Genomic DNA, 13,789 nt, shown 5'->3' on the forward strand with positions numbered 1-13,789 from the left:
CAAAGGAATAAATAAAAGATACTCCCTTCCTCAGTTGCATCATATTTTACAAAGAATACGAAATAAAACTTGAGACCGTTATATCCACATTTAAGGTAGAAAAGCAGTTAGCTTGGAGTTGTCCACTGATACGTTGCCCACAAGTATGGGCTAAGTAAGATACAAAGAAGCCAACTTGGACACAGAAATCAAGGAACAACAAAACCTTGTTTATTTTTATACAGAAGCATAAGAGGATGAACACACCAGAAATCAGGCACATTTTTAATACAATTTAATATGGGAAACAAAAGTAAGAGAATTGATAATTGGTCACAAAATTTTAATGATAGACACACATGCACCCAAAGCAAGGCCATCTCCTAATACCCCATTACTTATTTAATCCTATTTCATTATCATAAAAGTTGACTATCTTGTCAACGTGTTTTTTACTATACTAAAAATGATCTTTATTTACCTCAGTGCCCTTTTCCGAACCACTCTGACCATTGCTGAATTTAATTATGATACCTGCCTTGATTCCAGTAATGCATTTGTTTACAAAGTGTCTTAGCTGAGTGTTAAAGCCACAATCTTTTAGCTAGTCTACATGGGAGATATTTGTGACCAGCCTATAGATCATTTGTGGTAGACCCCTCTAGCTCTTGTTTGCAGATGTTAAACAAATAGCAATAGCACTTAGACTTATATGCCGCTTCACAGTGCTTTACAGCCCTCTCTAAGCGGTTTACAGAGTCAGCATATTGCCCCCAACAGTTTGGGTCCTCATTTTACCCACTTTGGAAGGATGGAAAGCTGAGTCAACCTTGAGCCTGGTGAGATTTGACTGCCAAACTGCAGCCACTAGAAGTAGCCTCTAGTGCTGCACTTTAACCACTTTAACCACTGCATCACCATAGCTCATGGCTAAATGTTATTTCTAGAAGACAAAGACACAACTAATAACTGCGGCTAAAATTAATTCATAGCTTGCAAAAGCATCTAATTATTTCTTAACAAGCTAACAAAAACCAGGCAAATTTCCACTCATCCTACAAATAGATATAAAAGGGGAAAAGACCACTGATATTCCAGAGAAATGGAGAAATGAGCAACATTAACAGAACAAACAGAGATCAACTGAGGCAAAAAAAAAAAAAGCAAGAAGAAAGTTAATGGATAGCGGAGGAAACATAAGCATGAGAAAAGTTGTATATGGAAAAACTGACTCAAGCATTAAACATCTTACCGCTCAGTGGGTTTTCATCACTCACACTCAAAAATGTCACTGAGAGAAAGATATTTTTTTTGTTGCAAATTTCCTTTCACTTAGAGCTATAAAAATGCTTGATTTGGATTATTTTGTAAGTTTTATTTCCTGATATCCATAGTCTCCTTTGTATTTGCTTTTTGGTTTATTTTGCTATACTTTTGAGTTGCTTTTAATTATGGAACATTACCTCTATCAATTAAATCATCTTTCAGAAGGTGAATTTTCTTCAGAAGCTACACAGAAACACAGAGTAGGCTGTGTTCCCCTGTCAAAATTGTTTTTACCCTATTAATGATCCTAAATGGAAGCCTAACATTACATTCCTTCATCACATTTAGTTTCAGCTAACTGTAATTTCTAAAATACAATGAATATGGGCACTCAGATTAGACCTCTTGGATTTTGAAGCCCACTGTGTCCTGAATTGATGAGCAAGAGATTTGGGGGGGAAGGGGGGAGATCCCAATAATTCTCCTACTTGAGCCTAGTTGCAGGGATCCATCTTTAGCTATTGTGATCTTTGATCTCTTAGGAGAAATAGCCAAATAGCCAGGATCACGCAGCGTTTATAGAATAACCATTGTTGTGGATTTTTTCCTCCAAAATCAAAATTAAAAGCCTATGTATATCTTTTCCCTGGTTCTTCCATAATGTTATGTGGGAAGAACTTAAATGAAATTAAGCAGGCTATTCTACTGCCATCGTTTTAAACATTAAAAACAATCATATTTTCATCTATAAACCAACTGAGTATTAATAGAATTGAATTGAATTGAATTGAATTGAATTGAATTGAATTGAATTCTTTATTGGACAAAAGTATGATTGGACACACAAGGAATTTGTCTTCAGTGCATAAACTCTCAGTGTACCTAAAGTGTAAATCATGATCATAGTCATCATAAATACATTCATCATGAATCATAAAATACAACAGTTAGTGATAGTCATAGGATACTAAATAAGCAATCAACATAAATTATACTAGGAAGTAATAAACAATATAAATCGTAAAGATACAAGCAACAAAGTTATAGTCATAAGTAGAAAAGGAAATAGGTAATAGGAAGGATTAGAAGAATAATAGTAATATAGCCTTAGTAAATAGTTTGACTATGTTGTGGGAATTCGTTGTTTAGCAGAGTGATGGCATGGGCGAAAAACTGTCCTAACCCTAACCCTAACCCTAACCCTAACCCTAACCCTAACCCTAACCCTAACCCTAACCCTAACCCTAACCCTAACCCTAACCCTAACCCTAACCCTAAACCTAAATTTAAGCTTAAGTCTAAGCCTAAACCTATAGCATCGGTTTGAGGGTAGAAGTTGAAACAAGTTATGTCCAGAATGTGAGGGGTCTGTAGATATTTCCACAGGTTTTTGACTCATGAAGTATACAGGTCTTGAATGGAAGGCAGGTTGGTAGCAATGTTTTTTTCTGCAGTTCTAATTATCTATTGAAGTCTGTGTCTGCCTTGTTTGGTTGCAGAGCCAAACCAGACAGTTATAGAGGTGTCTATGAACGCTGAACTGAAGTCTACAAAGAGGACCCTTGCATAGGTCTTTGGAGATTGAAGATGTAGGATGTAGTGCAAACAGCAAGAAAAAAATATTGTCCCTGTATTTACTTTCTTTTGACAGAACTAGAGTTTGGCACTAAGGAGAAAATTTTTACAAGACTATTCAGTAATGACCAGAAATGGACTTGTAAAGTTAGTTTTAATTATTTATTTTATTTATTTATTTTTCGCATTTTTATACCGCCCTATCTCCCTAGGGACTCAGGGCGGTTTACAGCCAGAGTAAAACATACATATAAATACAGGATAAAACAACAATTAAAAAACTTATTCAATAAGGCCGAATATTTAAAATAGAAATACAAATAATAAAACCCCATTAAAACCAAATTCAAAATTTAAAAATTCTAGTCCAGTCCTGTGCAAATAAATAGATGTGTCTTAAGCTCGCGGCGGAAGGTTCGAAGGTCAGGAAGTTGGCGAAGTCCAGGGGGAAGTTCGTTCCAGAGGGTGGGAGCCCCCACAGAAAAGGCCCTTCCCCTTGGTGTCGCCAGTCGGCACTGCTTGGCTGATGGCACCCTGAGGAGTCCCTCCCTGTGAGAGCACATGGGTCGGTGAGAGGCAATCGGTGGCAGCAGACGGTCCCATAAGTAACCCGGCCCTATGCCATGGAGCGCTTTGAAGATAATTACCAAAACCTTGAAGCGCACCCGGAAGGCCACAGGCAGCCAGTGCAGTCTGCGCAGGAGTGGTGTCACATGGGAACCACGAGGGGCTCTCTCTATCACCCGCGCAGCCGCATTCTGAACTAACTGGAGTCTCCGAGTGCTCCTCAAGGGGAGCCCCATTGCAGTAATCCAGACGAGATGTCACGAGAGCGTGAGTGACCATGCATAGGGCATCCCGGTCTAGAAAGGGGCGCAACTGGTGAACCAGGTGAACCTGGTAAAAAGCTCTCCTGGAGAAGGCCGTCAAATGGTCTTCAAAGGACAGCCGACCATCCAGGAGAACGCCCAAGTTGTGCACCCTCTCCATTGGGGCCAATGACTCGCCTCCAACAGTCAGCCGCGGCTGCAGCTGACTGTACCGGGATGCCGGCATCCACAACCACTCTGTCTTGAAGGGATTGAGCTTGAGCCTGTTTTTCCCCATCCAGACCCGTACGGCTTCCAGGCACCGGGACAGCACTTCGATAGCTTCGTTGGGGTGGCCCGGTGTGGAAAAGTACAGCTGAGTATTGTCAGCATACAGCTGAGTATCGTCAGCGTACAGCTGGTACCTCACACCAAAGCCACTGATGATCTCACCCAGCGGCTTCATATAGATGTTGAACAGGAGGGGCGAGAGAATCGACCCCTGCGGCACCCCACAAGTGAGGCGCTTCGGGGCCGACCTCTGCCCCCCTGTCAACACCGTCTGCGACCGATCAGAGAGATAGGAGGAGAACCACTGATGAACGGTGCCTCCCACCCCCAATCCCTCCAACCGGTGCAGCAAGATACCATGGTCGATGGTATCAAAAGCCGCTGAGAGGTCTAATAGGACCAAGGCAGAGGAATAACCCCTGTCCCTGGCCCTCCAGAGATCATCCACCAATGCGACCAAAGCCGTCTCTGTGCTGTACCCGGGCCGAAAGCCGGACTGGAATGGGTCTAGATAGACGGTTTCATCCAGGTACCGGGGTAATTGACATGCCACCACACTCTCTACAACCTTCGCCACGAAGCGAAGGTTGGAGACCGGACAATAATTACCTAAAACAGCTGGGTCCAGGGAAGGCTTCTTGAGGAGAGGTCTCACCACCGCCTCTTTCAAGGCGGCCAGAAAGATCCCCTCCAACAGAGAAGCATTCGTATTAGAGGAACAGGAGCACTATAGTACGGGAAAATGCAGTGTGGTAATATTGCAGCAAATAATTGGTTTTTTTAAATCACTTCCATCAGGGTGAAATAAAATGAGCCATATTTGAATGGAATAATTCTGATTTAAATTGTTAAACTTCTTTGCTGAGCAATAACTGCCTGTGAACCCTTTAACTTTATTAAAGGCTGCTGCCCAGGAGAAAGGACTTCTGAATAATCTTTTTTAAAAATTTCATCTTGCATTTCAATGTATCCAATACTTTATGTAACAGGAAAGGAACTGACTTCCTTTGTAATGCTTTTTGGTCTACTTGCTGATTGCTGTCCTGGAAATAGGAATATACCTTATTTCTAATAATTCACCCAGGCAATTTTCAGCCTGCTTTGCCAAGTTTGGAAAAGGATTACTCATTTCCAGAAGTTTTGAGTTTCATTCATTTCTGATACTTGTCACGCAATGTTGAAGGACATTGTAACAAACAATTGTTTGCAGTTTTGCATTTCTAATGTTATGAACCGTCTTTTGATAGCCCTTATGTGTTCAGGTTTAAGTGAGGGACATATTTATCTGATAATGTGCCATCAATAGACACATAGACAAACCAGGCATACTAAGCAAAAGAGACAATAAACAAGCCAAAAAGGGAACCAAATCCCCCCCCTGAATACCTCCCCACCAGCAATCAGCACCCAGATCAGTGGTGGGTTTCTACTGGTTCGTCCTGGTTCAAGCGAACTGATAGCGGCGATGGTGAGCTGAGAGTGAACCGGTTCGCTCTGACTACCAGCTGGGCCCTCCTGCCCGCCCCTGAGCTATACTTACCTATATTCACTAATTTTTAGCCCAGCTGATAGGCATGGCAGAGCAGATTGCCACACCTCAGCTGTTCCGAAATGCAATGGGCAAAGTGCGTGCACAAAGCGAACTGGTTGTTACACCGGTTGAAACCCACCACTGACCCAGTTGAGCATAGATTAACTCCACAATTAACATCAGACCGACAAATCAAGAAGTAAACAAGGGGCTTCCGGGTGGCGCCACCTTTCTCGCTGGGTGCTAATTTATGGCACTCAGCATTGAATATGGTAAAAGCCGGTGAAAACAGCTGTTCCCAGCTTAATTTCCCTCTCTGGTTGAAAGAGAGAGAAAGAGCAAGGGGGGGGATAGTGGTAGATTCCCCTAGGGCAGGGGTGTCCAAACTTGGTCCCTTTAAGACTTGTGGACTTCAATTCCCAGAGTTCCTCAGCCAGCTTTGCTGGCTGAGGGACTCTGGGAGTTGAAGTCCACAAGTCTTAAAGGGACCAAGTTTGGACACCCCTGCCCTAGGGGCTTTGTTTTTGCAAAGTCCCGAAAGGTTGAATCCCCTTGAATCCTCCCTCAACCTCCAGTATTTACTGCGCTCCTGAAAAAGCAGGAAAAGATGAAGGTGTCCACTTCTGCTAACAACTGATTTCTTTTTGTGGATTTCTAAAAGCAGATGGAAGAAGCATGAGTGAACAATTATTGGTTTGCAAGTATTTTTGATTTTCTGACTTCCACATTTTTAAAAAAAAAGAGAAATCCCCCCCCCTTCTTTTAATTGTTTAAAATGGCGTTTTAGAGAAACTGAAAGCAGAGCGATACATCAAAGGGAGCCTTGCTGTTGAATCGAAACTGAATGGAGAGTTTATCTTATTGTGTTTGACTGTGGATTGTTGGATTATATTACGTTGTTTAAGTACTTTACAAGGGGATTCTCAGCAGGAACTTTGTCATGAAGGTTCTTTCAGAAGAATGGATTCGTGACTTTATACAGGACTACACAGAAAGTATGTATTTAATTATTCAAAAATACGAATTGATAAAAAATGGGGACGTTTTGGATGAGAGCATGGAGCAAATTAACCAGTGCAATCACTCGGAAAATGGAATGGAGGAGATACAAATAAAAGTGGATAAATATGAAGATATGATCGTGAATAAACAAGTTGATGTAAAGAAGTTTTCTTTAAATAGTTTGGATGAAATGCCTGAATTTGTGCTACAGGAGACTGTCCCCCGAACAGAAAAGACTCACAAGCTTAATGTTTTCCAAGAGTTCTCTTTTTGGACTGATGGAATATACGGCAGTAATTTCTGGATTCTTGGACATAAGGAACTATTAGGAAATATTGTGACTGACTTTTCAAAAGGAGTAATGAAGGAAAGACAGAGATTAATGCATCAAAAAAAATGGCAAGAGACAAAAGTATTATCCTTGAAACAAGGTTTTTTTGAAATATTAACAGATAAAAATATTAGTGTCCCTGAAAGACAATACGTGAGGAAGATCTGGAAGAAATGGGTTGATTATATGTTTTATATCTATCATAAAAGACTAGATATTTGGATCTATACTGGATTTTGATGAGGAAGGACTAAAGTTGAATAGATATTGTAATTTTCTGTATTGAAATTTTATAAGGTGTTGCACTGAATTTTAAATAGAATATTCTCAAAAGATCTTATGTAAGAAAGACATGGGGGGAAAATTATATGGTTATAGAAGTTATAAGGGACATATTTTTTGAATTGGATTGGATTTTTATGCTTTAGCTGGTTTTAAATACTTTAGGATTAATTTGTTCTATTGATTTATATATTTTACTACTGTTAATTGTTAATTTTTATTTTTATTTTTTTGGAAGGATTTTGGTTATGTTAGGAGGAAGTCAGAGCTAGAGAGGGAAAATTGGTATAATAGTTTTGGGGGAAAATTTTCTTAGCATATGTTTGTTTTATTTTTAACTATACCTTGTGCTTGTTCCGGGAAGCCAGGGGGGAGGGGGGAGGGTATTAGTGAAAGGAGGAGGGTTGGGGGGAAAGGGGGAAAAAGATTTTTTTTGTAAAACTTTTTGAATAATAAAAAAAAAGAAGTAAACAAGGAACCGCCAAACAAGCTAACAGTAAACAGCCCAACCAAACAACATCTAAGACCACCCTCACCAAGACTAACAGGGCAAGTCACTAGAACATAAACTGAGAGCAAACTCCTCACTAGCACTAATGAAGTTACCTAATTTGGGTAATGAAATGTCTGCAAGAAAACAAGAAAACTCACAGAACACCCAGGACCCCTCACATATTTATTTTACAAGCAGTGCCCTTGGGTTTAAAGAACAATTCTCCAGGTATTGCCCTATAGTCAAATATATCAGGAGTATGGCTTCAATTAACCGAGGTCATTATTATGTTAATTATATTACTTAATAAATCTATTAAAATAATATCTTCTGAAGCTTGTTTGTTAACAATGTCTATAATTTTTTTTTTAAAAAAAGGAAAATATCATACGTTTGCATGGAGGAATCCATGGAAAATGTATTTCGCTTTTTCATATTTTATTGCTATGGCTGCTGTTGTAAACCACACCCTGATGTTAAAGATCAGGGGTTGTCATTGTAGAAAGTTAATGTTTGATTACACATAAAAATATCCAGTTGGCCTGAGAAACTACCAGGATAACTGAGAGGTGAAGTCAAGCAGGTGTTATTTTAAAACAATTTGAAATTTTTATTCCCCAGGTAAGACATAATCTTTTTACCAACTTTCATAGATTTTACATAGTACCTGATACCTGTTTGATTGTTCTATCAGCCTCCAGTGTATATTGTTGTCAAGTGTATTTTGCTAGATATTTGTTTTACTTTTGATTAACTTATCTGAGATCATGTTCATTTTTAATGTATGAGTTAAATTTCATATTGCTACTAGTAGGTCAGTGGTAGGTTGACTGGAAAACTTGACAATAAATGAAGAAGATGAGTATAAAGCATAAAGGTGAGGTGGATTGAATGTAAGTACCTTCTTCCCCCATATTGGAACGGCAGTTTCATAAAATTAACAGTGAGCAGCTATAGTGGCACTTGTGATAACACCATTATACGGTATGCGGTAGTTCCCGCCCTTTCCACCATTTTGGATTACGTTGCCTTTTCCAGAAATATTTCTCTGTTTTTGCCCCCTTGCCTTTCATTTTTTTTCTTATTTGTCTCAAACAGAATCATCCCTTACCTTCCATTAGATTTTGTATCTATGTTATATCTTTAGAGGAAGAACAAACTATTGTTTGGGTCCAAAATTCTCTTCGAGTCTCTTGAACAAGGAGAATTCTCAGGTATACGACACTTTCTTCCTCACACGAACGGAAGCTTTGGGTCTAACCAGGTTGTTTGCTCAGGGTTGTGTAAAGCAAAAGGCTTTCCTTTTCTCTTTTAGTAATAATCTTATGGTATTTTCAAGTGTCTTCTCACTTCCTTTTTGTTGTCTGTGTTTATTTCAAAATAAAAATCTCACGCTGAAAATAAAAACAAACCAAAAGAGAGACAAATTCCTGTAAAGGTTTCCTGCCTAGCAAAGAAACCAGGGTGGTACACTTGAAAGCAGACGTGAATAACATACTTGCTGGAATCAGATTTTAACACAGTTTTGAATTACTGCTCAGAAATTTGTTTCAACTATTAATAGGAATATAAAGAGGAAGCCTCATCAAGATGTTTAAGCCAAATGGACTTAATTTACTGTGTCTCCTTAGTCTTCATCAGGTAAGTGACAAAAAGCTTTCATTTCCCTTTAACAGACCCGATTCTGTATGTACTGGAAAACAATTGTTTTATATTGGCAGTTATTGAGATAGGGAAAATAGTACATCGCTTGCTTTTTAAAAGAATGTTCATAATCTAATTATGGCAGACAAATTATTCAATTTCCCCCAATTGCAACTGGTGATACTGTCTCTTGTTGACCTTACCAACCGAGGGAAATCTTTTAGCATTTCTTTGGTTTTATTTGTGTGGGCAAATCAATTGCAATTTTGTTTCTGTTTTTTTGATCCATGAACAGTAGCTCATAACTCTATCTCTTGTTAGGATTTACCGTATATTCTCTAATGTGTAAAATTCTATTTCTCTTGTTATAGTGTATAAATAGCAGCATTTACAAGTTGAATAATAGCAATAACTTAAAAGACATATTAAATTTCAAACATTCTGCATTCAAATTTTGAATGTTGTTTTCATTTACTTCCAATTTTCATTTATTGTATGCGGGTTTCACTTTTCTTAAAACAGGTGGGAGATAGATGTGTTTATCATTTAGACCAGGGGTCTCCAACTGTGGCAGCCTCAACTCCTAGAATTCCCCAGCCAGCAAAGTGGACTGAAATCTTGGGAGTTGAAGTCCGCCAGGCTTAAAGTTGCCACGGTTGGAGACCCCTGATTTAGACTGTATCTAAATTGCAGGTACCACTTATGGCTGTGGAAACATTATCTCTGTTTGTCCTTTTTTTTATGGAATTCAACTTTTTATCTGAAGGGCTGCCCAGTCCATGTCGTGCTTTTAAAATAAAGAATCATAAGAAAGGAGAGAAATGTATCATTGACCTTCAAAAACTGGAAAGCAGGCAGGGCAAAGAGAGGTCATCTGCTCAGAGACTGTCCATTATGCTGAGAAGCCGGATACATTTCTATTTAAATTATATTCATTCAAAATGTTTTATCTTTGCCAGAGATGGGCAAATGTTTTGCTTTTTTAGAAGTTGGAAACATTCCTAGACAACCACCCCAAGTGGCTCCTACTAATTGGAGTAATTAAGTCACTCTAGTGAATGGCCAACTGGGTTGGGTATGATAGTTTGCTACTTTGGAATATATCACTTAACGGATCTTGTGAATCTTAGGAATACAGATAGGAGTCCCCAAACTTTTGAGGGTTGATGAGTAACCTTGGAGGTCTGTGAACATATTATGGGGATTTTTGCAAAAATGGTTGTCATGGAGGGTGGAGTCAATCAAAAACTCCTTTTATCAGAAAACAACTGGTAGGGATAGTTCTCATCATCAACTTGAATTTCTCCTGTTTTTTCTGGCAAGTAGTAGCTGAGACAAATCATTGGGCTCTAGACCCCCCCCCATTTTAATTTACTAAGAAAATCTATGGAGTTAATGTGGGGCCCAGAGACAATCTTGGAAATAAAAATCATCCTAAGGTGTATCGCTTTGCTTTTTTACTATGCCAATTTCTGATGAAAAGTCAAAGAACTGGATTTTGTTTTAAGTATGGTGAGACAGGAGTTTGGCAGGCACGCTAGGAGTCTCTGTTGTCACACTGATAGACATTGGATCACATTAAACACCCATTTAATCCTTTTTGAAATGTTTGCAGCTGTACAGCACCTGTATGACTGTAAATGTCATCCAGCAGGTCCAGCAGGAGAGGCATGTTGTGAGTCCTGTCAGCCAGGGGGTTTTGTCAGATGGGATTTAGAAGGAAAGACTTTTCTGCTGTGGCTGCCACCCTTGGAATATCAATATCATGAGGATGGCGCCCAACCCTATTTTGGCCTTTGGAAAGGCCCTTAAAACATGGTTCTGTCAACCAGATTGGAAATTCAATGTAGGGTGAAGTGTACTAGAGGGCCATATGATAATTAATTCAATGCACTCTTTTGAATGTTTTTCTTGTCATTTTTTCTTTTTGTTTTGTTTTTTAATATTTAAATTAGCTGTTGGCTTTTAAAGTACTTTGATGGGTTTACTATATATGCTACCGGAGTCACTATGTGAGATGGGCAGCTCTATAAATATGATACATAAACAAACAAGCAAACAAATCAAGTTCTCTCTTAGGAATAGGTAATTAGAGGAATGATGTTTCTAAACATTTAGGTTCCATTATGTTAGGTTTAATAGCAGTCATCAGGGACAGTAGTTTTGCCTGACATGTTTAACTTCTTGAAGATTTAATAATTGTTGCAATAGGTCAAGCTTTCAGACTGCCTGGGTAAAGCACAGAGAGTTAGATTGGACAGGTTAGCCTGTCTAAGAAAGCAGAATGAGTTCTGTTTCTTCTCTACTTGGTAGGAGTCCTGATTCTTATTTCTGAGACTCCCAGCTCTTTGAAAGTAACAAAATGCTCTGCCCCCAAGGTTACTTAGGTTTCATTGTGTACATGTTACTATGGTTGAAATTTGAAGGAAGCCAAAATAGTATTTTCTGCATGTCAAATGGAAAATATCATGAACAGATTTGAAGATTCTCGATGTTTGCAGATATATATGTGTGTGTGTGTGTGTGTGTGTGTGTGTATTTGTTTTCTGAGGTTTTCGCGGGTGTTTGTATATAGATCTTTGGTTATTCGGGTTTTCTCCCGCGTAAAATTGGAAGTGTCTTGGCGACGTTTCGACGAAGTCTCATTCGTCATCTTCAGGCTTCAGCTTCGTGCAATGCTCCCAGAAGCACGAAGCTGAAGCCTGAAGATGACGAATGAGACTTCGTCGAAGCGTCGCCAAGACACTTCCAATTTTACGCGGAGAAAACCCAACAACCAAAGACCTATATATATATATATATATATATATAGGTCTTTGGTTGTTATATAGGTCTTTGGTTGTCACGAAGCTGAAGCCTGAAGATGACGAATGAGACTTCGTCGAAACATCACCAAGACACTTCCAATTTTACATGGAGAAAACCCGAACAACCAAAGACCTATATAAACATGAAAACCTCAGAAAACAAATAAATATATATATATATATATATATATATATATGTTTTCTGAGGTTTTCGCTGGTGTTTGTATGTAGATCTTTGGTTATTCGGGTTTTCTCCCACGTAAAATTGGAAGTGTCTTGGCGACGTTTCGACGAAGTCTCATTCGTCATCTCCCAGAATGCTCCCAGAAGCACGAAGCTGAAGCCTGAAGATGACGAATGAGACTTCGTCGAAACGTCGCCAAGACACTTCCAATTTTACACGGGAGAAAACCCGAACAACCAAAGACCTATATATATATATATATATATATACTTAGAGAAAGAGAAAGGATGGTTGAAAGAACAGAAAATAATAGAGGTATACTGTTGGCATAAATTAGCTTCAGGCTTTTTTCATTTATCATCTCATTCTTCTTAATAATAAATGGATTACTATTTGTTAAACCACTCTGGGTTTTGCATAACATTGTTGACCCCAAAATAGAATAGCATAAGGACATGTACACTGTACTATCAAAAAAAAAGGCTTCAGTTTTCTGTATCCACAGAAATCTATTATATCTGCAAGAAGGATGGGTAGTATATACCATGCTTTGAGTGTGGGTTCCACATAAACCAATGGTATTGCTTAAAGCAGGGGTCTCCAACCTTGGCAACTTTAAGCCTGCTGGACTTCAACTCCCAGAATTTCCCAGCCAGCAAATTCTGGGAGTTGAAGTCCTCCAGGCTTAAAGTTGCCAAGGTTGGAGACCCCTGTTTTAGGAGGCTGGTATGTCAAGAGAAATATATTTCAAGCATTGTCTTTTTCTCAAGAGATAAATATGAACTCCCTAATTTGCACAGAGCAGGATTTTTCAACAACTTCAGCCTACAGAATGTGTTAATTTAAAAAAAAATCCCGGAGCCTTGATTCAGAAGGCAAAAAGCTCTAATAATAGAAAGTTGACTCTAGAAAAGTGAACATTTTTTTGCCTTTAACCTTTTGGAACAGGGGGTCTCCAACCTTGGCAACTTTAAGACTTGTGGATTTCAACTCTGAGAAATTCCTCTGAGGAATTCTGGGAGTTGAAGTCTACAAGTTTTAAAGTTGCCAAGGTTGGAGATCCCTGTTTTGGAAGACCATAGCAAGTTCTCAAAGAGCCCTAAGGTTTTGTGGCATACAGTTTAAAAACCCTGACAAAAAGCATAGTTAACCTGTCCCCCCACCAGATAATAAAATTGTGCACCCACTTCCTGTATCTTATAGATGAAGATTACTTTCAATTTTTTAATACTGAGCTTTTGCCTTGGACACGTGATGTGAATGTCTGTGTCATGATGGCTAATTTCACTCTAACATCAGATACTATATAGGAATTGGTGTTATAGTTCAAGTACTTTGAATCAAAAGTGCGGCAGATGTTCAAACTCTTTTTTGAAGAGCTCTTGTTTAGCCAGTTTTCCATAAATTGATCACAGGAACAAACCAGAAGGAATCGCCCTTTATTATTCATATGTTACATTATGATTCATATTTTATAGCTCACATAAAGCTATTTCAACAGACTAGGAAGGGTCAACATGATATATAATTTAATCTTTGATCTTTGCAATACGTTGAAGACTTTGATCTTTCTAAATGAATTATATGTCCCCATA

The 13,789-nt window shown here is 38.8% G+C and overlaps 1 protein-coding gene across 1 annotated transcript in view; it reads left to right on the plus strand.

Moving 5' to 3' along the window:
• The first annotated feature begins 9,037 nt into the window (after window positions 1-9,037).
• CDH17 (cadherin 17) overlaps window positions 9,038-13,789 on the plus strand; it is a 39,282-nt gene continuing 34,530 nt past the window's right edge. The window contains exon 1 of the mRNA XM_058176890.1: window positions 9,038-9,200. Within this exon, the coding sequence (XP_058032873.1) occupies window positions 9,150-9,200 (51 nt within the window). The 5' untranslated portion in view covers window positions 9,038-9,149. The remainder of the gene's footprint in view (window positions 9,201-13,789) is intronic.

Source organism: Ahaetulla prasina, chromosome 3, assembly GCF_028640845.1.
Source record: "Ahaetulla prasina isolate Xishuangbanna chromosome 3, ASM2864084v1, whole genome shotgun sequence".
NCBI classification, from domain to species: domain Eukaryota; kingdom Metazoa; phylum Chordata; class Lepidosauria; order Squamata; family Colubridae; genus Ahaetulla; species Ahaetulla prasina.